The sequence below is a fragment of the Micromesistius poutassou genome (genome assembly GCF_964030765.1).
Source record: "Micromesistius poutassou genome assembly, chromosome: 17".
Classification (NCBI taxonomy): domain Eukaryota; kingdom Metazoa; phylum Chordata; class Actinopteri; order Gadiformes; family Gadidae; genus Micromesistius; species Micromesistius poutassou.
The window spans coordinates 2629223-2654812 of NC_140287.1; the positions used below are offsets into that span (position 1 = coordinate 2629223).

General features: G+C 46.8%; 1 protein-coding gene across 1 annotated transcript in view; it reads left to right on the plus strand.

The window, feature by feature from the left end:
- Positions 1–25590, plus strand: part of syne1b (spectrin repeat containing, nuclear envelope 1b) — a gene marked incomplete at its 3' end in the record, with an annotated part of 121983 nt that overhangs the window by 53633 nt on the left and 42760 nt on the right. Inside the window, 23 exon segments of the mRNA XM_084481675.1 lie at positions 270–626; positions 1071–1207; positions 1571–1748; positions 1978–2160; positions 2375–2518; positions 3055–3210; positions 3927–4091; positions 4281–4453; positions 8424–8577; positions 9139–9282; positions 10542–10706; positions 11202–11519; positions 16076–16231; positions 16525–16695; positions 17268–17594; positions 17884–18036; positions 19039–19206; positions 19446–19622; positions 19984–20133; positions 20771–20896; positions 23653–23829; positions 24166–24431; positions 24623–25590. The exon segment at positions 24623–25590 is cut by the window's right edge and continues 1193 nt beyond it. Coding sequence (XP_084337801.1) covers positions 270–626; positions 1071–1207; positions 1571–1748; positions 1978–2160; positions 2375–2518; positions 3055–3210; positions 3927–4091; positions 4281–4453; positions 8424–8577; positions 9139–9282; positions 10542–10706; positions 11202–11519; positions 16076–16231; positions 16525–16695; positions 17268–17594; positions 17884–18036; positions 19039–19206; positions 19446–19622; positions 19984–20133; positions 20771–20896; positions 23653–23829; positions 24166–24431; positions 24623–25590 — 5113 coding nt within the window.

Consider the following 25590-nt stretch of genomic DNA (forward strand, 5'->3'; position numbering starts at 1 on the left):
GACTCCAGTGGAGACCTTAGGAGTCCTCAACCAAAGACGCCAAACTCGAAAGCAGAAACCTGCACCAAGTTAAATTCGGTGTACATTTTTTCTTTGGCAATTACAATTCTTCTTGTGACTTGTCTCAATGAGCTAGTCCACGTCTTGTATCCCCACCATCACTGCAGCCAATGTGGTAGTGGCTTAGTGGCTTGAAGCCTACAGCGGCTTGAACCAGAGGTTCAGGGCACAGAACTGCAGCTAATCCTCCATCCCTGACCTCCATGCAGGAGCTGCTGGACTCAAAGCAGCGGGGCAGGGAGAGGCTGAGCCGGGTGCAGCGCAGTGGTGCGGCGGCCCGGGACCACACCGGCTCCGGGGGCTTCGAGGCCGTGGAGCGCGAGGAGGCGGCCCTGCTGTCGTCGTGGGAACAGTGGGAGCGCGGCGCCCTGCAGACCAGGGCTGGCCTGGAGACCTCCCTCTCCCAGATCGCCAGCTCCGAGCAGGAGTTCAGCATTCTGACTTCTCGGCTGGGGCAGGACCTGCACGATTTTGGCGCACAGCTCCATGACTGCCGCCTCAGGCTGGCCCAGTGCGAGGGCAAACACAGTGGGGAGGAGTGCGTCAAGGCCTGGCAGCTGACAAAGGTCTGCTTCAGATTGTCTGCCATTAAGCAGGCCTGCTGCTTAATCCATTCTGGGAAATTTGTACGAATCCTGCTTGTTATAACTCACGGAAGACCGTTTTCTCCTATGTAATCATAGGAAGGTACTCGTATAGCTTGAGCTATACCAGTACCTTCCTATGATTACATAGGAAAAAAACGGTCTTCTGTGAGTCCTGTCAGATCCATATGAATCCTAAATACTTTTGCCAGGATTCATGGAACCACTCTGACACCATCTGTCCTGCTCTTGAGTTGATCTTTATCAGCCGTTGAACATTCATCCTGTAAATGTATGCACTATAGCGTATACAGGCTGTGTCTGAATGAATGATGGATGGGCCTATGAAGTATGAATGCATAGACAGGGTGTAGTGTATGCGGTCATTGATCTCCAGGCATTGATCCTCATTTCCGTCACTCCCAGGCCACGCTGGCGGATCTGCTGAAAGCTGAGCCCATGTCAGAGAGTTTGAAGACTCAGCTCAATGACCTGTGCAGGTTCTCCAGAGACCTTGGCAAGCTGTCAGAGAAGGTGTCTTCCCTCATCAAAGAGTACAACAGGTAGGCCGAACACACCAGAGAACCCCAACGCAACAGGTAGGCCCAATACAACTGGTAGTACTAAGACAACAGTTATCGGATATACCCAATACAACCAAGAATGAATACAATCTGGAGCAAACAAGCAAGTAGTCACTGATCAGACACTTCACCGGCAGTTGAAACACAAATTTGGTGAAGTTGTGTTATTCATACTCATCTGGTCAAACCCAGGCGCTGGGTTTGATTCACATAGTTCTGAATGTAATATTCGGTAAGCCCCTTACTGTGAATTGTAGCCAGCCACGGATGACTGAAACGTCACGCTGACACGCCCCATTGTAGGTCTCAACGGTGGCTCAATGCCGTTGCTTTGTGTTCCAGTCTCAGCCTCAAGGCCTCCAGGGGGTGCCAGACTAAGGAGAAGCTGCTGGACCAGGGCTTCCGCTCGGCCTTCAGAGAGTTCCAGCAGTGGCTGGTCAACGCCAAGATCAACACCGCCAAGTGCTTCGACGTGCCGCAGAACCTCAGTGAGGCGTCCTCCAGCCTCCAGAAGATCCAGGTGAGAGGGAACATACTTGATTCTGTAGTATTTAACCAAGTGTAATTTATCTCCCTGTCTTTCGGTGACTTCTTGGAAAATGCAACGTTTGTGCCATGTTTGTTGATCTTTCAGTCGATTGAAATGCTGATTCAAAAGACTAATGTTATGATTATGATGTTATGATGTTATGATTGACAGTATATATATGACCGGTATTTGACCCCAGTTTGTGCTCCCTGTTCCCCAGGAGTTCCTCAGTGACAGGGAGAAGGGCCAGAGCAAGGTGAACGCTGTGCTGGTGAGCAGTGAGCTGTTCACCAGCGTGGCGGCCAAGGACCGGGTGGACGGTGTGCGGGCCAAGACCAACAGCGCCCGGGACGACTGGAAGAACCTCATGTCCAACCTGCACAGCAGAGAGACGAGCTTACAGGTGAACCACTGAGAAGCGTCTCTCTTCCTCCATTTCAAAACTCCTTCACAGTGAAGAAGTAGTATGACCAGTTCAAGACCAGTTCCAGAAAATTCTAAATTCAACCAATTAAGATTGATCTGCTTTATTACCAATCAGGTGTTATCGATGTCCTTCATAACCATTCAGATATTATTGATCCTCTTCATAACCAATCCGATGTTGTTCTCCTCAGAACCTAGTATGTCAGATGAAGGACTTTGAGACGAGCGCCGAACCACTCCAGGATTGGCTGACCGTAACAGAGCAGGCGGTGCAGGAGAGCAGCACGCGTCTCCATGACCTCGTGGCCAAGAAGCAGGAGCTCCAGAAGCTGCAGGTAATGTATCCAAGCAGGTCATTGATTTTTGGTAGTGGACCCTCACCCCAAGCCACCCTGAGAGCCCAAGTTCACCCCTCACGCCTGCCAGTAACCAGCTCTCCATTTCAACTTCCAACAGCTTTAGAACAGTTTAGAGCCTCCACAATGATAGCCGAGGCTGTTTCCATTAGCAGACACTAACTAACTAACGTTCTTTTTCAAGCATTACTGCCATTATGTTGCTACTATCTTCTGCCGTTTACGTGTGTTGCTTTAAAGTAGTGTAGACCTGAGCAGCCAAAGCTCACACTACACTCCAGTGCTAAGCAATGTCCGCAAAAAGAAAAGCCTCGCTCCATGCCCTGACTACCATCCAGCTCCTCAGAGTTCTTGGTTCCACTTTGCTCCCTTTCTCTCTTCGTTCACATGTTGCACACTGCTAACCACGCTAACCCTCCAATGCTTCTCAACATGTTTAACTGTCCCTCGTGTTTCTTGTCTCTCGGTTCTTCTTGCTTGCATGCCTCGTCGCTAACATGCTTGTGCTCTTCCAGTCTGTGCTGGAGGAGTTAGCCTCTCAGGATGTGCACCTGAGCAGACTCAGGGAGAAGGCCCAGCTGCTGTGGGACGAACACGCTGCCGGCAAGGGCTTTATGCACCATGTGTCTCAGCTCTCCGCCCAGTACCTAGCTTTAACCAACCTCACCAAGGTACGGTATCGCCCGGCGCCCCTGTCTCGCCTACGGCCGATGTTTGCTGAGCCTTCTCGTGTTGTTTCCTGTGTGCCTACTTGTATCATTCTCCCTCTCTGTCTTCATCTCTGTGTGTTTTAAGATCAGAAGTAGGATTTCTAAGCTAGGAACCACAACACAGGGCCCAAGTTCAATGAGCATGAAGGTTAACCTTAAAACATCAACTGCATTGACTGATGACTTGTGTGAATGCACAGAATGTAAGGAACAATGTGGCACCGCCAGTTAAATTCGGGGGCTAGAAGAGAGAATAAACAAGAAAAAAATATTGCAATGTGTCAAGAATGTACCTACCATGCTCCCTTATTTCTCTGTTAGTCTGTTAAAACTGAAATTGTCACTGGACAAGAACATGTTATCCCACACCCAAACTCAGCCCTGTGGATCTCCTCTGGAAGAGAACTCGGACAGGGGTCAGCAGAGCCAGAGTCAGCCTGGATGGAGCTCTTCTGCATCGTTATTTAACCTCAAAAGACAGAGCAAGAACCAAGATGATAATATTGAAGGATCCTTTGTTATCAATTGTCTTTTACTGAGAATATTCCAGCAGATAATGTTCCTGACTGTACATATTCAATACTATCAAAGATTATAGTACGAAATACTGGGTTGTCTTGATTTGTCTGGAAAGTAGAAGTTCTGGGATTATCACTACTCTTCCACGGTTTTTGCAGGAGAAGGCTTCAAGAATCGACAGGATAGTCACCGAACACCAGATGTTTGCCCAAGGGCTCAAAGAGCTGCAGAACTGGGTGACAGACACAAGCCACATGCTGCAGACCTACTGTGCACCCACAGCAGACAAAAACGTCCTTGACAGCAGGATGATCAAACTGGAGGTAATGAGGAATTGTCAGAGGAGTGGGGGGAAACATTTGGGGATACACCTTACTGTACCTTACTGTACTGATATATTGTTTCACTTTCTTATGACAAATATACTTATTGTAAGTCGCTTTGGATAAACGCATCTGCTAAATGCCCTAAATGTAAATGTAAATGTAACTTCTAACATCCATTGTCCCCAGGCCTTGCTCTCTGCACGTCAAGAAAAGGAGATCCAGCTGAAGATGCTGACCACCAGGGGAGAGTCTGTCCAGAGGAACACGTCGACCGAGGGGGTCCCAGTGGTGCAGAAGAACATCCAGGACCTGAAGGACTCCTGGGATGCACTGCTCTCTGCCTCCATTCAGTGCAAAAGGTTTCTTTGATTTTTTATGATGCAATCTTAAGGCAGAAAATTAAGTATGATCTTACTTTCCCAGAGTTAAGAAGAAACATCCATTGGGAATAATGTGAAGTTGCATGTGATGCCGTGGTCTACTCTACTACCCCTCTACTACCTCCTACACCAACGCAAGGCTTCCGCTTGGTTCCGCTACACTACCACCCGTGGTCCACGGATTTTAGTAATCAGACGTGGATTTTAAGTTGTTTTCAAGAACTCTTTGTCAGCGGTGACAACGCAACCTGTGTCCGCAAAACAGCAACGGAGAATCACTGGTTTTTAACCTACTTACCTACCTCTGCATCTATGGAGAGATGGACGCCACTCTACTGAGCAAAGCGGAGATTGCTGAGCTGAAATGGACTGCAATCCATTGAGTGGCTCATCGAGGATCTCCTCAGGCGGCAGACTGAGCGGTGTTCCCGGTTGGCGTGTCTCGAGCCTTCGGGTAGCAAATGGCCCCTGGCCTCGGATGTAGCAGCTACTCCTGCTGATGTCCTTGGCACTGACTTCACCTTGTCCCCCCTCCTGGGCATCTGTAGTTAAGGGTCGCAAAAAGATTTCTCTTCCTCTTTATGACTCGTCTAGTATCAGCGGTGATGACATCCCACTTACTAACTTCTTCGCTCCTCTGGCTGAGCTTCCCCCAGAGCTTGTCCTCTCCTATTCCACCTCCTGTTCGCGGACCGTGTCCGGCCTGCCATCAGAAAGCGTACCACACCTGCCAGTTTCACCTTGTCTGCGGGCTCACTGTCCCTTTCATTGGGTCCCCCCAGGTGCAAACGTCCCCGTTTGTCACTTCTGCAGTCGGAGCCTGAGCTTTCAATTTATAAAAACAACCCTGAAACTGAGCGACCTGAGATTTTAATTGTTGGAGACTCTTCAGATTGTTGGAGACTCTTCCGATTCGTGAAGCTTCCTGGTGCTATTACGTACTGTCTCCCAGGAGGCAAGACAGCTGATTTTGCGGAAATTATTCCAGCTCTCCTCAACATCCATCCCTCGGTCCACACTGTGATGGTGCACGCTGGCACAAATTACGTCATGTCCAGGCAATCCATTAAGATGCATTATGAACTTGAGTCTTTAGCCTCCACAGTTGAAAGCCTGGGGAAGAGATGCGTCTTGTCCGGTCCTATTCCCACTATGACCAAGAGCTCTGAACGCCGTCTTTTTAATCTACGCCTGTGGATGCAAAATTTTACTACTGCCACTGGTCTTGGTTTTATTAGTAATTTTGATTCCTTCTGGACCGAGTGGGACCTGTTTAAATATGATGGGCGGCGTCTTAACAGGAAAGGAACAGGAAGACCAGCAAGACCCTGCCCAGCATTCTGGCTCTGTACTTCATAGCCCTGTCCCAGACAATGCGGGTCCTGCTGGTGCTGGTTTTGTTTCCCTCACTAATTCATTCATTCCTGTTAGGATCACTGAAATGCAGTGGGCAATACCAAAATCTACTCACAGTCCATACAGAAACAATGTCATCTCAGTTAAAACCACTTCTTCAATCTCTGCTGTTGAATCAGCTCTTTTTTGCTTACTCAATGTAAGATCCCTTGCCAATAAGTCCTTTATCTGCCAAGATTTTATCACGACCAACAATATTGACTTATTTTGTATCACAGAGTCCTGGATAAATGATGTATGTGCCCCTCTCATTGAGTCATCCCCCTCCGAATATTTATTTTTTCACCTGCCAAGAATGACAGGCCAAGGGGTGGCCTTGCAGTAATACACAGAATGTTTTTAGTTGTTCTCCAGTCTCGCTTGGCTGTTTCTCCACCTTTGAGTGTCTTGGTTTTATTTTAAAGAATAAGCTGCCCACTCTATGTGTTTTAATCTACAGACCCCCTAAACTTACTTCTGGTTTTATTCAGGAAAGGATAAACTCAGTTGCTTCTCTAAAAATTCTTAACTTACCAGTTAACTTACCAGTGTACAATCAAAAAAGCAAGGAGCACCTATTTTTCTGAACTGATTACTAAACAGGGTCATAATCCCAGAATCCTTTTTAAAACTGTAAATTCTGTGATTGGTCCCCCGCTTAGCCAGCCAGTTGAATCTTCCCCAGAGAGATGTGAAGAATTTCTGAATTATTTTTGTAACAAGATAGTGGAGAGTCGGCAGCACTTTAACACTGAATGCAGAGAGCTTGATGTTGATTCCTGCCCACTTTCAACATGAACCCACTTCAGTGAAATCTCTCTGTCAACCCTGGAACGCACTGTTGCACTTTCAAAATCATCCTCCTGCCCTTCTGACTGCATTCCCACTTTATAGCATTCCCCTATTATAAACTCTCTGCTCTCTGTCTTCTGGTCTTTTCTGGTCCCCTCCTATTTTAAACATGCCACCGCTTACCCCCTCTTAAATAAGCCCTCTCTAGATCCCTCTGTTTTAAGTAATTTTAGACCCATCTCCAAGCTGCCATTCTTATCGAAGATCTTAGAAAAGATTGTCTCCACTCAAATGATTTCCTTTTTGAACAACAATCAGATCTTTGAAAAGTTTCAATCTGGTTCCCGCTCCCTACATAGCACTGAGACTGCTCTGGTCAAGGTCACCAATGACTTACTGCTTGCAGCCGACTCAGGCCTGTACTCCATTTTAATTCTCCTTGACCTCAGCTCAGCTTTTGACACAGTGGACTATAATGTTCAGCCGACTGAAGAATTATGTTGGCATTAGTGATGTGGCTCTGGATTGGTTCATCTCCTATCTGTCGAATAGGTCCTTCTCTGTAGTGCTTGGAGATGTCTCCTCCTCTTGTGCTCCTCTCCTTTGTGGGGTGCCCCAGGGGTCTATTCTGGGTCCCCTCTTATTCACTATTTATATGCTACCCCTGGGGCAAATCATGTGTAGACATGACATCGATTTCCATTGCTACGCGGATGACACCCAGTTGTATGTCCCGTTAAAGCCTAGTACCACCGATGTTTCGTGTATTTTGTCCTGCCTTGCTGAAATTAAAAATTGGATGTCCAAAATTTTCCTGCAGCTAAATGACTGAATCTGAAGTGATTCTAATCACCCCCCTGGCCATAGCACTAGCAGTGTTAACTATCTTTCCTCTAGTCTAGGTGCCCTGTCTAAGAATGTTCATAAAGAGGCCTGCAACCTAGCTGTTATTTTTGACTCTGAGTTGTCCTTTGATGCTCAGGTGACCAAAGTGTTGCGGTCTTGCTTTGCCAAACTGAGACAGCTAACCAAGATCAGGTCCTTCCTTTCCTTGGCAGACTTAGAAAAGGTCATCCATGCTTTCATCTCTTCCAGACTTGACTATTGTAATGCACTTCATTCTGGTATCAGCAAGTGAAACATCCAAAGACTGCAGCTGATTCAAAACGCTGCTGCCAGGCTTTTAACATGTACTAGGAGAAGCGACCACATTAAACCAATCCTTGCGGCCCTTCATTGGTTACCTGTGAGTTTTAGAATAGATTTTAAGATTTTATTGCTTGTGTTTAAAGCCTTGAATGGTCAGGCTCCTGCCTATATCTGCGATCTGCTAACTCCATATGAACCTGATCGCTGCTTGAGATCCTCCAGCAGGGCCCTACTAACGGTTCCAAAGTCTCGTCTTATAAAAAAAAGGTGACGGGGCCTTTGCTGTTCGGGCCCCAAGCTGTGGAACTCCCTGCCTGGAGATCTCAGGCAGGCAAACTCAGTATCCTCTTTTAAATCTCTTCTTAAGACTCACTTTTATCTTATGGCTTTTCCTAACTGATGGCATTCCGTGTGCTACAGTATGTGCTATATGTTTAGGATTTGATTTTATTGTATTATATTGCATCTTGTAATATCTTGTATTACATTGTTCTTATTGTCTTGGGCTATCTGTTTTATTGTTAAGCACTTTGTGACTTTGTTTTCAAAGGTGCTATATAAATAAAGTTATTACTATCCTCTTCCTAAGCACAGTGTTTGATTATCTTTGCAGTCAACTGGAGGGATCCCTGTCTCAGTGGACCAGCTACCAGGAGGACGTCCACCAGTTTGTGGCCTGGATCGAGCACGTAGAAGAGAGCCTGGAGTCTGGGACTAAACCCTGTTCCGAGATGAGAGACAAAAGTGCCAATCTGGGCAAAGCCAAGGTAAAAAAAACACGTACTTTAGTGTCTACTTTCTTCTTCAAGGTACCTCCTTCATTAGATGTGTATTCTTCATCTTCTTAAGAGTATCTTCTTCATTAGATGTATTGTATATACTTCTTCTGGAAAAATATCTTCCTCTTCATAAAATATACATTTTAATCACCTTCTTCAAACTATTCATCAAATGTAAACACTTTCTTCCCTCTTCTAAATGATCTTCTTCAAATATACAGAACATCCTCATCTACTTAAAATGATCTTCGTCTTCTTAAAAATGTGTACTTGTTCCTCTTTCTTAAAATAATTGTTTTTCATCAAATGTATGTTATTTCTTCATCTTTCTTCAAAATTAACTCCATAAAATGTTTATCTTGAGTATGTTATCTCTGTATCTGTTGCCCAAATCCGGCTCGGCCACTGATACGTTACTTCTGAGAATTATGCTGAAGGCAAAGTCCCCATTTCACAATATCTCCCTCACAGACCAGAGAGTAACTAGCTAAACGTATTCACAGTACATACAATGATAAACCATTTCCTGTTTCCTGTGGTCGTTCTCAGCTGCTCCACGAGGAGGTGCTCAGCCACAGTGCCTTGCTGGACACCATCAGCCTGAAAAGTGCCAAGATGGCCGAACACTACGTCACCCAACTGGAGCTGCAGGACCTGCAGGAGCGCTACAATGCCGTCAGAGAGAACGCCATGGTAACACCAGAAGCACATATGACTTTCTTTTACTAAATAAGCCCTACAAGCTGTTTGACAATGGCAGATGTACTGTAAATGTACAGTTAATTGAGTTCTGATATCGAAATTGCCTTTTTATGAAAAAACATACAATCTTTAGGGTTTGGAGTTGCACAGCTTGGTACGAACAAACGCAATGTCATTTTTAGCCCTGGGTAAAGGAGCCTGAACACTGCCCCAACTAATGGTGCGTTCCAGGCAACCCATAACTTGTGTTTTCACAACCTTCTACCCGGGAAAGTGCCCTGGAACGGCAGTCAAACCTGTAACTCACTACCCGTGAACTCGTACCAGATCGATGTACTCCCAGTTACAGCTTTAAAGTAGCACACACTTAAACAACAATGGCGGCCTCTGTTGGTACTATCTATGAAATCAAATAAATCGGTTGTTAGGACATGTTTTATGGTATGAACGTCCATATTAGTGGCATTTTGGTACGCGCAATAGTGTTAAATGCTCCTGCGAGATCCAAAATATTTGGATAGGCGGAGCTCCCCCTGTATCATATATGACATAATATTACACATGAGTTAACTTTGTTTTTCAAGATAATTGATAGGTCAGTAGGCGGTGCTGCTTTTACACAACTGCTCTGGACCATGTTAGGTTGGCAGCTTAGACACCATGGTGATACAGCGACGTTAAACCGAGCCACTTTCGTGTCACAGCACACCCTGGCTTTGAGCGCAACTTTGTAGTATAGCCCACAGAGCTGCAGAAGGTTTGTGACTTGCCGTGACTTGCCTGGAACGCTACCAAGTCGTGAGTCGTGGCTTTAAGTCGTAACTTATGGGCTGAAAAGTGTCCCTGGAACGCAGCATAACACCAACATCGGGCCAGTGTGCCGTACCTGTTGGTGGTGGTTGGCTGTTGTCGGATTACGTTCTTTGACATTACATTAAATGAATTAGCAGACACTTTTGTCAAAAGTGACTTACAGTGAGTGCATTAAACGATGAAGATAAACCACAAAAAGATCAAGAATAATTTTAGTGCATACATGTCACATCGGTGTTGGCTAACTTTGACCAACAGTCTACAGTTGGGTGTTGCTGTTTGTTGGTGCATGGCGAGAGTCTGGCATTGTACGATTATTGCTAGAGCCAGAGGACTTCCTTTCAAATTTCCAAAGGCTTTCAAACAGCGCCTTTGCAGCTCAGGCTGGGCTCATTTGGGTTAAGCGTTGGCTCTGACGAGGCGCTGTCTGCTCCCAGATGGCGGTGGGTACAGCGGAGGAGCTGGTGATGTCCCACCAGGAGTACCAGCGGGCCCTCCAGGTGTTCGAGGACTGGCTGGAGGAGGAGCAGGAGAAGCTGAGCTGCTACACCCAGCTGGAGGGAGACGTGGACACGCTGGAGGAGACGCTCCAGAAGCTGCAGGTCGAAAAGAAATCACTTTTCTTCCCCCTACTATTTGTTCTTTTTCATTTCCTTCTTTTTCTTATTTTTTCTCTTTTGCATTGTCAAGGCAAGTAAACTGTTCATCAAAAGCATATGATGTCTTTCTCAATGAGTATCTTCTTCATCATGAAATTATTATTTTCATCCTCTCCTATTCAATTATACTTTCTTCCACTTGACTTTTTTTCTTCAATTCTTCAAAATGATCTTCATCCTCATTCAGCCTCTTCAAAGTTACCAAATTGACTGAATCTTTTTCATTTTATATAACTCATTTCCTTTGCAAGTTATTGGTGATGAATTTGTGGTGGCTGTTATGTTTATCATTCATCCTCTTCTTCTAAAATAATGATTTTCTGCCTCTTGTAGTTATTTTTCTGTTAATTATTGCCTTTCCGATGATATTGTGTCCATTACGTCATCATTTGATAATTGTTATGAAAGTTAAGGTCAACCTTCTGCTGGTGAATACAGGAACTGCAGCTGCACTGCACAGAGGGCCAGGCCCTGCTCAACAACCTCCTGGTGTGTCGGGAGCTGGTCACTCCCTGGGGGCTGCCTCAGATGGAGGAGCGGGCCCTGGAGATGTCCCAACAGGAGTGGAGGCTGTACCAGGGCCGGCTGGGGGACACCAGGGCCCAGCTCAACAGCGCACTGGCCAAGCTGCGGCAGATGGAGCAGAAGTTCCAGCGACTGGACAGCTGGCTGAGGGGTATGGAGACCAAAGGACAGCTTCGTGGCCATCGCAGGTCTGACCGCACCACCAAGGACGCTCAGCTCGAGCTGATTAAGGTTTGTTGATTCATTGATCCAGAAATATAGCAGTGCTCGTCAGAGATGTATAGTAACGAAGTAGAACTACTTCAAACTTTTGACTGCTTTCTTTAATGTAAACATAACACAATACTTTTGCTTTCAGTACTTGAGTAGTACATTTTCAAATAAACTACTTGCAATTAGGGGTGCACGATAATTATCGGGCCGATAATTATCAGGCCGATAACAGAAATGATTACGTCATTCCGATAAGTCCGATATCATGATGAATATCCCCGATAACATAGCCTATATAATTTCAGTGCCTCGCTCCCACTAACGCTAAATGAAAGGTCTTAACGTAACCCTAAAAGTACACATCATACAATCAATTACAATACATGAGTTCACAACTGCACCTTTCCTGCTCCCAGACCGTAGTCGAGGAGCACAGGCGAGACGTTCCCTGTGGAGACGTCGATGTTCTCTCGGGGGTACCACCCTTCCCTTTGACCGGCAGTGGGTCTGATAATAGATCGGAATATGGTCGGAATGAAGCACCCGCCGATTATTGACAGGCTGGGTACTTTATTCTTAGTTTCACAAACTTTACAGTACACGTTTGCACAGACACAACCGGACTTGTTCATTACTTCACTAAATTGACACACGCTACTGCTCGCTCTCCTTGCAAAAAAAGACGTTCTTTCTCCAGTAACGCTGGAGACACCTCGTTCGCGACACCTTTTTTCTTTGTTGTTTCTTCTATTTGTCTGTAACTCATGTTCCAATCTTTTATCGATTGATGCAGATGTTGTGGATGCAACGGAATATATGATGCATTGCAGCAGCCACATTTAAGATGATCGCGATGAGTTCTGCCCATTCTGCCTCCGTTGCTGTCTGCGGTCAGACCAAAACACACCTGAGTGACAGGGGCCGTCCTGCAAAACTCGACCCTCCGTCATATCTCGCCCCTTGCAAGCCCGCCCCCCCTAAATCCCCCGTTGATTCTACTGATGTCTGAGTGCCACCGATGTACGCATATCGGGCATCAAGTGTGAATAAAAACCCTAAGGTTTTTTGGTTTGTTCATAGTATTAATATCATGATCTTGGGTCATGATCATATATATGTATATGTGTGTGTTATCGGTTATCGGTATCGGCATTTAGGAGCTGAAAGTTATCGGTTATCGGTATCCGTTTAAAAAAAAGTTATCGTGCATCCCTACTTGCAATACTAAAGTACAACATTTTTTGAATACTTTAGTACTTCCACTTAAGTGGGGTGTTTAAAGAACACTTCTACTTATACTCAAGTCACTTTTTTGATATTACTTGGGTCTCTAGTACTTTATACATTTCTGGTGCTCGTAATGCTGCTGTAGTCGAAATCCTGTAGTAGTCAGAATGCTGGCATAGTTTAAATGCTGCAATAGTCGTAATGCTGCAGTATTCAGAATGATGTCGTTGTTGAACTCAGGCTGTAGTCAAAATGTAGAAATACTGCCGTAGTCGAAGTGCTGCTGCAGTGTAAATGCTGCCGTAGTCTAAATGATGTCGTAGTAGTCCTGATGCTGTAGTCGAAATACTGCCGTAGTTTAAATGATGTCGTAGTAGTCCTGATGCTGTAGTCGAAATGCTGCCGTAGTTTAAATGATGTCGTAGTAGTCCTGATGCTGTAGTCGAAATGCTGCCATAGTTGAAAGGCTGCCGTGGTTGAAATTATGCCAACTTAGAAATGCTACCATGCTATGGTATACATCGAAATGCTGCTATGGTGAAATTCTGCCATAGTTGGAAGAATGCTGTTGTTGTACTGATGCTGAAGTCATGTCAAATGCTGCCTTACTCAGAATTAGGCTGTGGTCGAAATGATGCTGTACTCAAAATGCTGCCTTAGTCGAAATCCTGCCATTTCTGTCTATTTCATTTCTGTCTAAATGTTGCTGTAGTCAAAACAATGTTATTGTCCAAATGATGAGGTGGTCGAAATCAGGCCATTGTCGATATGATGGTGTTGTGGATAAGCCGCTGCCGTAGAAATGCTGCCGTGACGATCCCGTGGTCAAAATCAGGGCGTTTTACAATTGATGCCTTTGTCAAATTGATGCCTTCATAGAAGTACATCTATTGTTTATATTATCGTGTTGTGTAAATGCTCCCGTAATGGAAATGCTGATGTAGTCGAAATGCTGCCATAGTGGAAATTAAGCTTTTGTCAAAATGCTGCTGTGGACAAAATTAGGTGAATATCATTGTATAAATAAAAATATGCCATAGTATAAATGATGCCATGGTCTAAATCCTGCCGTAGTCAAAATGTTGCTGTTGTCAAAATTAGGTAGTTGTCCAAATTATCCCGTGGTCAAAATCAGGCCATAGTCGAAATTATGCCTTCAATGAAAAAATGTAAAAGTCAAAAAGATGCTGTTGTCAAAAGAAAGTTGTTGTCCAAATGATGTTGTGGCCGAAATCAGGTTGTAGTCGATATTATGTTTTTGTGGATAAGCCTCTGTCGTAGAAATGCTGCCATAGTCAAACTGCTGCCATAGTCGAAAGTATGCCGTAGTTGAACTAATGCTGAGGTCGAAATGCTGCTGTAGGCTGTAGTCGATATGATGTCAAAATGTTGCTGTAGTCAGAATGAGGTTGTTGTCCAAATGATGCAGTGATCGAAATCAGGCCATTGTCGAAATCTGGCCATAGACAAAATGATGCCTTCATAGAAGTGCTGCCATTGTCGATATTATTGAGTTCTGGATAAGCTGGTGCTGTGTAAATGCTGCTGTAGTTGAAATACTGCGGTAGTCTAAATCCTGACGTAGTCAGAAGTATGCCATCGTTGTACTGATGCTGTAGTCTAAATGCTGCCGTAGTCTAAATGAGGCCGTAGTCTAAATGAGGCCGTAGTCAAAATGTTGCCTGAGTCAAAATCCTGCCATAGTCGAAATGATGCTTTAGTCAAAATTAGATAGTTGTCCAAATTATGCCGTGGCCGAAATCAGGCCGTAGACGATATGATGGTGTTGTGAATAAGCCGCTTTCTGTTGAAAAAATGCTGTTGTTCTAGTTGCTGAGGTCGAAATGCTGCCTTCCTTGAAATTAGGCCGCAGTCAAAATACTGCCGTAGTCTAAATGATGCCGTAGTCTAAACGCTGCCGTAGTTGGAAGTATGCCGTAGTTGATTGAGGCCATAGTCCAAATGCTGCCATGGTCGAAATGATGCCATGGTCTTAATGCTGCTATGGTCTAAAATGCTGTCGTAGTTGAAAGAATGCCGTTGTACTGATGCTGAGGTCAAACTGCTGCCTTACTCGCAATCAGGCTGTGGTCAAAATGGTGCTGTACTCTAAATTAGGTTGTGGTCCAAATGATGCTGTGGTGGAAATCAGGCCGTAGGCGATATGATGGTGTTGTGAATAAGCCACTGCTGTAGTTGAAAAAATGCTGTTGTTCTAGTTGCTGTGGTCGAAATGCTGCCTTACTCAAAATGAGGCCATGGTCGAAATGATGCTGTAGTCAAAATGAGGTTGTTGTCCAAATTATTCTGTGGTCGAAATCAGGCCGTTGTCGTTTTCGTCGTAGTTAAAAAATATTGGATGCGCACGTAGCGCTATGGAGGGGGTCTCCGACGACGGAGAGGGCTCTCTGTGTCTAGAGACGGCAGACGGCAAGGGCTGTGATTGGTTTTCTAACTAAATCATTTCCGCAATCACTTTTCCCGGTTTGACTTTCCAACTTATTTACTTTGCACCTTGTTTACTTTGCACATTAAGGACCAATAAAACACCAAATAAGATTTGAAAAGCTTTAGAAGTTTATTTACAACACTATTTACATGGTTAGTAGTCATCATAGATCGGACGGCAAATTGTATTGCTTAGCCGACATCCCGACAAAGAATTTCAAATGCTCGAGGGGTCTCCGTAGTTACAGAGTCGGATTACGGATTACGGAGTCTGAGTATACTTTGGCCTTAATCCCTAATCCGACTCCGTAACTACAGAGACCCCTCGAGCATTCGCAGTTCTCCGTCGGGATGTTGGATACCCAATGCAATTTGCCACCCGACCGATAAAAAATAATGGATGCACACGTAGAGCTACGGAGAGGCTCTCCGACAGGGTCTCCGACGACGGAGAGGGCTCTCGGTGTCTACGTACAGCACTTTACAGAGGAGTATAAACCAGCCTTTAGTTGAAATGATGCCTTTGTCGAAAGGCTGACATAGTCAAAATGTTGCTGTAGTCAAAATGAGGATGTTGCCAAATGATGCTGTGGTTGAAATCAGGCCGTAGTCAAAATGATGCCATTGTCAAAATGATGACATCGTAGAGAAGCTGCCATAGTCTATATTATGGCGATGTGGTTACGCTGCCGTTGTCTAAATTCTGCTATAGTAGAATTGCTGTTGTAGTCGACATGTTGCCCTGGTTGAGTCTGTGCGTTTACTATTATCTTGAATTGAGTGAGGATATATTGATAATGGCCATGACAGCCTGTAAGAGTGTAGAGTGTCAGCCTATTCCAATTAAATGTGTCCGCTAATAATACAGCAATGTTATTGTGCATTCTTTCTGGGTTCAGAGCTGGCAGGAAGAGGTGCTGGTCTACCAGGAAGAGATGGAGGGCCTCAGCGTTCTGGCCCAGCAGGTTCTGGATGAAACCCACATCACCAGTCGGATCAGCACCAGAGCCACCCAGATCACAGCCCGCTACCATGCACTGCTTCTGCACCTACTGGTATAGTAACTATGATGACCTACAACACAGAGCTGTGTCCCACATGCAGACACCCGCCTGTGTGCGTTGTGGCGTAGAGTCCATGTTTACCAGTTTACCAGTACAAATGCCACGTTGCCAGGTTTGATAGACATGAACAAACTGAATCTTTTAGGAATTTTAGGATGGCTTACAAAAAAGCTCTCGTTTCTCGTTCTGGGCAATAAACCTTGGGTACCTGGGTGGTCTGTCTGGCCTACAGTCCTCCTGATCCTCCCATAGTATGCGTCATCCTCTGTCCTTTTCTCCTGTAGGAGACCATCAAGCAACTCCAAGAGGAGGTGTCTTGCATCGAGGACGCCCAGGGTGTCTTGGGCACCTTCTCTGATTGGCTGAGCATGTCCCAGAACAGTTTCAGCACCGTGGCCAGCTGCATCGATGTCGTGGACCGCGTTGCCATGGAGAGAAAAATGAAGAAACTTGAGGTATACCCTAACAGCCATCTTGGCTCTGATGTGCCCATTTCCCTATGCAGCTGGATGCTGATTATCTTTGCACGCATTGATGTTGTGCGTTGCATTCACATTGTTCAAAAGAGTCATTGCATTGTCACAAAATTCCCCCAAATCAGTTTCCACATGTAGTATCCCAGTAGCCTCATTTGGGAACACAACAGCCGTTTCTCAATTCGCGTTCTCGTGTGTTCTCGTGTACTTGCGTTCTCGATAAACGTCATCAGTGGTAGCCCAAGCACTGTTCCAATTCCAAGTACGCGAGTACGCGAGTACTGTCGTAAAACCCGGAAGTGTTCTCGATGCGTTCTCGATGAGGCCGTTCTACCGAGGACGCATCGGAGGTGACTCGTGTGGACTTGGGACCGTTAAATATCCCAGAATGCATCATCGAGTCTGCTGCTGTTCCAATTGCAGGTGCGTACTCGCGTTCTCGGAAGTCTGTACTTGAAAGTCCGGACTTGCCAAGTACGTACTTCCAAGTCCGCGAGAACGTAGTCTGCGTACTTGGTATTGAGAAACGGCTAACATCTCTGCTCTCGCAGGCTCTGCAAGGTGACCTGGAGCAGGGACACAACTTCCTGAAGACCCTGCGGGAGAAGACGGAGCGCGCCCTGGACTACCTGGAGGAGCGGGAGGCCGAGCAGCTCCGGGAGGAGGTGGACGGCCGCCTGGGCCAGCTGGAGGAGCTGACGGTGGCCCTGCGCGCCCAGCACAGCTCCCTGGAGAAGTGCATCTCCCTCTCCAAAGACTTCCTGGACAAGTACAAGGCCCAGGCGCAGTGGGTGGCCGACACCCAGAACCTCCTGGGGTCGGCGGTGGAGCCCAAGGCCGAGCTGTACCAGAAGAAGGCGCAGCTGGCCAAGTACAAGGTAGATAATTACTCATGAGCTGAGCTACCTGATCAATAGCTAAGTTCATGAGTATGTAGCTTAGCTCTTGTTTAGGTAGCTTAGCTCACGCTGTGCTTAGCTACTGATAAGGTAGCTAAGTTCATGAGTATGTAGCTTAGCTCTTGTTTAGGTAGCTTAGCTCACGCTGTGCTTCGCTACTGATAAGGTAGCTAAGCTCATGAGTAGGTTGCCTAGCCCTTAGAGACTAAATTCACACACACATTATCTGAGACCTCCATCCATGTGTTTATTTTGTGCTTGTTCATAGACCGTCCAACAGACGGTCCAGTCCCACGAGTCTGCAGTGAGATCGGTGGTGGAGAAGGGAGAGGCGTTGCTCGAAACTGTCCCAGACCCGACCGTTCGAGACAACATGAAGAGACTACAGGCAGACTACCAGGACCTCTGCACTGCTGCAAAGGTAAGCCGCAAACCCTTGAAGCGGCCATTTCCTTTAAATAGTTCCTGATGAATGTTGAATGTAGGTTTGAACTTATACACACAATCGGTTAATCGAATCAGCACTTACAATCCTTGTGGTGAATTCGGACAGTCCGTAGAATGTATTCAGAATCTGTATATATATAATCGGTATATGCATTTGTTACATATCATTTATATGGTTAGGTTCATACAATCAGTACATACAATCTGTAAATACAATCAGTATTGTTGGTTTATAAAATAAGTAAATACAATTGTTATGGTCGGTTCTTAAAATTGGTCAAAGCAATCGGTACAAACAATCCGTATAGTAGGCCTTCGGTGTTAACCTAATGAGATAAGTGACACTTGTTTGCTCCCTAACCCAGACGCTTGGTTTCCAGAAGGACCCTGACAACTAAACATGAACATAGCGAATGAGGATGTTTAGCATGTAGGAATGTGAAATGCAGCAATGTTTTCCTTCTGTTAACGCGTATCCACAGTTCTATGATCCTTGAACGTACCATTGTTGGCTAGGACTTCCATCGTGGTCCAAATGCCCGTTAGTAGACACAGTCACAGAGGTGTTAGGCCCTGTGCATTTCCTCTTCAACCGAATGCTTGTGATCAGCAGGAAAGTATCATCAAAACTCTACTAATGTCTGCTAAGAGTACCTGGGCAGTGCACTGTGCCCTGTTCCCTCGTGTGTAGAATACAGCACCGCAGTCCCTTTGGTAACCAACAATGTATTTTCACAGGATACTAGACACTGAAGACATCCATGGATAACAACAACAAGTAGCCAATACTGGTTCAATCCCAACCCTCCTAACCAAAACGTAGGATAGATGGGATAAAAATGGCCTTTTTATTGGACAATACCACTTCTAGATCCAGGGTAGTCCCTTACCTTCTCGTTGCCTTCAGTCACTCGCCCTGTGGGATGCGTGCGAGGTCGCGCTGTGACCCGCCGCACTGACCGGCTCTCCGTCTCAGAGCCAGGTGCTGAGCCTGGTGGAGTGGGTGAAGGAGCACGAGGACTACAACAGCGAGCTCCAGGAGGCGGACAAGTGGCTCCTGCAGATGTCCAGCCGGCTGGTGACCTCGGACTCCATGCAGACCAGCAGCATGGAGATGGCCACCCAGCAGCTGGCCCGGCATAAGGTCTGACTCCCCGCCGAGTGGGGTCCTGAGAGAATGTACATCAGGAAATAAAGTCCTATGACAAAAACTGTTTGAAACTGATATCACAAAAGAAAACGACACTACATCAAAAAGTTGTGGCATCAAAAAGGTGTTAGTCTTAGTTAACTGACTCGACGAACCAAACCAGGATGCCAAAAAGAACCGCCTGACTTAACAACTTCCTAAATAATCACCCACCACTCACCTGTCGTTTCCAGGCGATCATGGAGGACATCGCAGGCTTTGAGGAGCGCCTGGGCAGCCTGAAGCAGAAGGGCGAGGGTCTGGTGGCCAGCTGCACGGAGCACGTCCAGGCCAAGATCAGCCAGCAGGTCCAGGCTCAGCAGCAGGGGACCAGGGACAGCTACTCTGCCATCTGCAACACGGCCCAGCGGGTGAGGGTCAGACCTAGATCAAACCCACACACACACACGGCGCATCCTAACCCTTACTGAAGCCTTCTGCAGTAGACCCAGCTCACACCTACTGTACATGTCAGCTGACTGCCGGCTGAATGACCTCACAAGAGATGACAGGTGATATCAAGGACCAGAGGTTTTAAGGACCAGAGGCTAACGTTCTAAATGCAGCCACACCGACACAACCCCTTTTCAGGCGCCCCTTTCTCAGCCTGTCGGTCTGCAGTGTGACCAAAGCTTGGCCCGGCTTCTCCACTATCACCAGCCCCTCTCACGCGTTCTCCTCATGTGTCCTGTGTCCTACCTCTGCCTTTGGCTGCGGGTTGTTGGTCCGCAGGTTTACCAGAGCCTGGACCGCGAGCTGCAGAAGCACGTGAGCCACCAGGACACCCTCCAGCAGAGCCAGACGTGGCTGTCTGCCGTGCAGGAGGAGCTGCAGCTCCACCAGCATCAGCCTCCCTCTGGTCTCCAGGAAGCCCTCAAGCAGGTGCCCCCAGCACAGCGACCCCAGTGCCCTGAGACGCAGGCTCTCAGTGCTGCCTCATGACGATCACGATGGAACACGACAGGGCTGAGCCAATAGGGGGTCTCCAAAGCGTTTGGGTCTGTTGCCATGTCAGCTGAGTAGAAAATCCTAACGCAGCCGTCATGACAACGGATCCATGTGTTTGGACCCTAACTTCAGGATGTTTGGAAGTTGTAGTTTAAAACCAGTTTGTGTTTAGTTTACTGTCGTTTTTGACAGCTTAAAACAGATAAACAGACAAATTAAAGTGCTTAATGTCATGATTATAAATAGTGATCGGTAAATATTCACAATATCTCAATCCCAGTCTAAACATGCTTTACAGGACCACAGTGGAATTCCACGCGTAACACTAAAACCATTCATTTGTAGGCTACTCGTAACAAGTCACAAAGTAAAGAAGGTAGACAATCCATCAGTGTATTGAGAGCCATGAGCAGGCTGGTTGCTGACTGAAGCATTGAAAACCATAAGGGGTCCTAACTGATTTCAACCATGTGCTTTCTGTTTCTGTGTGTGTGTGTGTGTGTGTGTGTGTGTGTGTGTGTGTGTGTGTGTGTGTGTGTGTGTGTGTGTGTGTGTGTGTGTGTGTGTCCAGGTTAAACACTACCGGGCCCTTCAGGAGCAGGCCATCACGTACCTGGACCTGGTGTGCTCCGTGTGCGACCTGTCAGACGACACTGTGAGGGTGACTGCAGCCGAGGTGCAGAGGATCAAACTCACGGTCAGAACACAAATACATACATATACATATATATATACATACATACATATATACATATATATACATACATACATACATATATACATACATCTGTAAGTACGTACATACATACATGCATACATACATCTGTAAGTACGTACATACATACATACATACATACATACATACAGTGGCGACTGGTCATTAGGGGCAGGTGGGGCTCGGCCCCACCTACTCTCACAAGAAAAAAAAAAAAGAAAAAAAATTAAAATTAAAATATAATAAATATATTATATAAAAAAATAATATATATATATATATATATATATAAAATAAAAAAATCTCCCCAGAAAGTACTGTAAAATAATAAGTTCGGCGCTTTTAGTTCATTTTTAGTCTACCCTAGCTTGCTTCTTCCGGCTGAGTTCATCCGGTGGGGCAAGAGGGGCTCTAGCCCCACCAGCCCAATGTAATGTGTATTGGGCTTGAAAATTTGAAATGCGCATGCTCAGAGTGTTTCTCTGTTGAAGTGGACGGAGATTATTTTACTTCCTGGTGGGGCTAGCCCCACCGGCACCGCCATGGACATATATGGTTCGTTCCACTACAGCGTAATGTGTGTGGCGCGCGTGATGAGTCATGACTCGAGTGACCTAGTCCTCACCTCACGAATTTTATTAAAAGGTTTTATTATTGAGCTATTGACGTTTAATACGTAACAGTGCTTGTGTACATTTTTATTGGTTATTGAACCGTTAACCCGCGAACTTGGGTTCAATATGTGTACGAAAGACTCCCTTTGTTTACGTGACGTTGCCTAGCAACGCTGCGCATGTGCAGCCTTTATCCACTTCGTTCTGAGTTGGAGAGTAGCACGTTTAAGTTCAAATAGTAATTAAAGTAGTTTGTTACTATACAAGTTAAGCGCCTGTAACATCAGTGTTAAATGCGTATGTGCCGGTTGGTGTGCGTACCTTATGAAAGTGTTTATCGGTTCGCAGACGTAATAAGCGACGTTGCGGTGGTCTACATGTAATGCGCACGTTCTATTGTTTACAATTAGCATGCTAAGCGGAGTTAGCTTTATTCACGTCTTATGTTGCCTTACTGTGTAATATGGATGAGATTAATGTTGCTTAGCGTAATGCCCCATCCACCGCTTGCTTTGCATGTCCCGCAAACCAACCAGTGGAAGTCAGGGGAGGGCGAAACAGTTTCTGAAGCACCACGCTACTGCGATGAGGTGGATTTGTTTATCGGCGTTACCATGGCGATCATGACGGTACTGAGCATAAAGTAAAAAGTAGATGAGACGATAGAGGGGTTGGAAAGGGGGTTAAAAGGATTTTTATTTCAGTTATCCTATTTTTGCACCGAAAATATTTGAAAACCATGAAAGTTTAAAAAGTAAAAAATAATGACCGCTACACAAGCAAAGTTTCACAGCGCCCCCTAGGTTCTATGAACGCCCCCGTTGAGAAACCCTGAGGTAGATCATCTGTTGGAGCACAGATTTGAGACCCTTAGTCTGGAGGAAAAATTAGAGGTAAAACACCTTGGTCCCCACCATCCAAGGGATTTTGGCATTAGCCAAACCGCTGGCAAAAACATCCGTGCATTTAATGTGGAGTGAAAAAAAAAAAATATATATATATATATATATATATTAATATTAATTATTAAAAAAATAATAATAATAAAAAATATTAGCCTAGCCCCACCTGTTTCTACCATCTAGAAACGCCACTGCATACATACATACATACATATATACATATATACATTTAATCCCGGGAAACGGGATTCCCGGGAAATCTGATCAAGAATATTTCCCGATTCCCGGGAAAGGTTATGATGGGAAAGAAATAAAATTAAATTAAAAAATGTGCACGTCTATTGTTATCATACGGTAACATTGATGGAAGCGAAACTCGAGCCGCGGGAAAGGAGCGACACACTCGACTTGCCATTTCCGAGCCGGTCCGTGGACTCCAGCCACGCCGGACACACACAACCACGCCAGACTCGCACACATCCACGCACAGCCTAACTCTAGCCCCGGGAAAGGAGCGACACACACGGCGAAATGCTGATCAGTGTCCCCCTCGGGAGCGGGTCCGTGGACTCCAGCCACGCCGGACACAACTTAACTTTGAGTGATTATTCCCGTTTGCAGCCGCTTTCAAATCTCAACAGCCACAGAATGGATTTAGTTTAACAGAATGGTTTAGGAATGTTGGTCAAGTAGTGGACAAGTCACAGACAACCCACCTGGCATTTCATAATTAGCGCTGCAGCAGATGGCACGCAGCAGAATTGATCATTGCAAACTGTGTTAATGGATATAAACTGTTCTTTTGCCCTAATAATGATACAAATAATATAAAAAATATCAGTTTGGGATTTGGGAACTCATATTTGAATGATACATTAGGCCTGCTTGGGCAAAAAAAAAAAAAAAACAGAAACACATCCCGGGAAATGTGTCGTCTTTTCCCGGGATCTGACTCATCTTATTTTCGGGAAACATACATCTGTACATACACACATACAGTGCATCTGTACATACATATACAGTATATACATACCAGTGGCGGCTGGTGGTTACGTACGTATACGTACGTACATACGTACATAAGTATGTACGTACGTACATACGTACATATGTATATACGTACATAAGTACATACGTACATACATACATACATGCATGTTCCCATGTGTCCCTCACCGTGCCAGGTTCCTGAGAGGTGTGTGTGTGTGTGTGTGTGTCCCAGGTGGAGGAGCGTATGTCCAACGCCCAGGCTCTGTCTGAGGGCTGGAGGGAGATCAAGGAGCAAAAGCAGGATCTGTCGGGCCTGTTCCAGGACCTGGAGCAGCAGCTGCTGGCCTTCTCCCGCCGGCCGGCCGAGCTGGAGACCAAGATGGCCGACAACATGCTGTGCCAAGTCAAGGTAGGACACAGACGTACCACTCGTCTCTCCCACGTTGAGAGGATATCAGACTGGTCCAGGTCTCTTACGACACGCGTTCAAGTAGAGTGACGATTATCATCACCGCGTTCATCACCACACATCTAACACAAAACAGTCACGTAACAGTCAACACCACACAACTAACACGTAACAGTCAACACCACACAACACCACACATCCAACACCACACAACACCACACATCCAACGCCACACATCCAACACATCCAACGCCACACATCCAACACCACACATCCAACGCCAACACATCCAACGCCCCCGATGACGTAGTGAACCCTCCTGGCGTCTCCCTGCAGGACCTCGGCCAGCAGCTGCACTCCAAGCAGAGCGTCCTGACCCGCATGACGGAGAGCGTGGGCCGGCTGGCGGCGTGCCAGGACTCCCCGGAGCACGGCGAGCTGGCGCGGCTGAGCCACACCTGGCTGGAGCTCTGCCACCAGGCGGCCACGCTGGAGGGCCACCGGCAGCAGGACCTGCTGCGCTCGCGCGACTACCACCGCTGCATCTCCGCCATGGAGGCGCTGTTCGAGCAGGTGTCGGTCGCCTGGGACAACCTGGCCAGGTGAGAGGCCTCGCGCTGGGTTGTGTTGTGATGTTGTACAAAATAAATACTTGAAACTTCACGTGCTATGTTCTATGAGTTATAATGAAAGGCATCATGTCATTCAATTATAGCGGTTTTTTCAAGTGCTGCCATAATTCATGACACGTCTGCGATGCTTAAGTTTGTGGTCATTGTCGTCGTGGACACAGAACGGACGCTGAGAGCTCCTCGGAGCACCTGGAGGCCCTGCGGAAGCTGGCGGTGACCCTGCAGGAGCAGAGGGGCACCCTGGAGGAGCTGAAGGAGCAGCGGCAGAAGGTGGTGCAGCACCTCAACCTGGACGACAAGGAGCTGGTGAAGGAGCAGATCAGCCACTTCGAGCAGCGCTGGGCCCAGCTGCAGAGCCTGATCGAGAGGAAGGTCCAGGACTCGGTGGTCACCCTGGAGGACATGGCCCTGGTGGAGGCGCGGCTCAGGGAGGCGCGCGACTGGGCCGAGGAGCAGCAGCCCGCCCTGTCGGAGGCCATGAAGATGAGCCCCCCTCCGGAGCTGGCGCAGAGCTTCCTGTTCGACCACCTGAGCGTGTGCAGCGAACTGGAGGCCAAGCAGCTGCTGCTGGCCCAAGCCATGGCCGACGCCGACCGCATCCTGGCCCACCTGGGCCTGGACGAGCGGCAGCGGCTCCAGCAGCTGATCGCCGACACCCAGTCGCAGGTGGAGTCCCTGGGCGTGACGGTCGCCCAGCGCAGGAAGCACCTCAGCAAGGCGTTCACGGAGAGGACCCAGTTTCTGATGGCCGTGGGCCAGTCCATCACCTGGGTGCAGCAGAACGAGAAGAAGGCCCAGGCGGAGGAGAGCGTGGCACTGCTGCCCGACGACCTGGCCAAACAGGTGCGCACCTGCAGGAACATCCAGAGTAGCCTGAAGGCTTACCAGAGCGAGCTGACCTCGCTGTGGGCGCAGGGCCGGGACCTAATGAGGGACGCCAGTGAGGAGGAGAAGAACGAGATCCTCACTAAGCTGCAGGAGCTGCAAAACATCTTCGACAAGACGCTGCACAGATGCGGCCAGCGGCTGCAGGAGCTGGAGAAGGCACTGACGTCCAGAAAGTACTTCAAGACGGACCTGGAGAAGACTTGCCAGTGGCTGAAGCAGGCTGACATCGTCACCTTCCCGG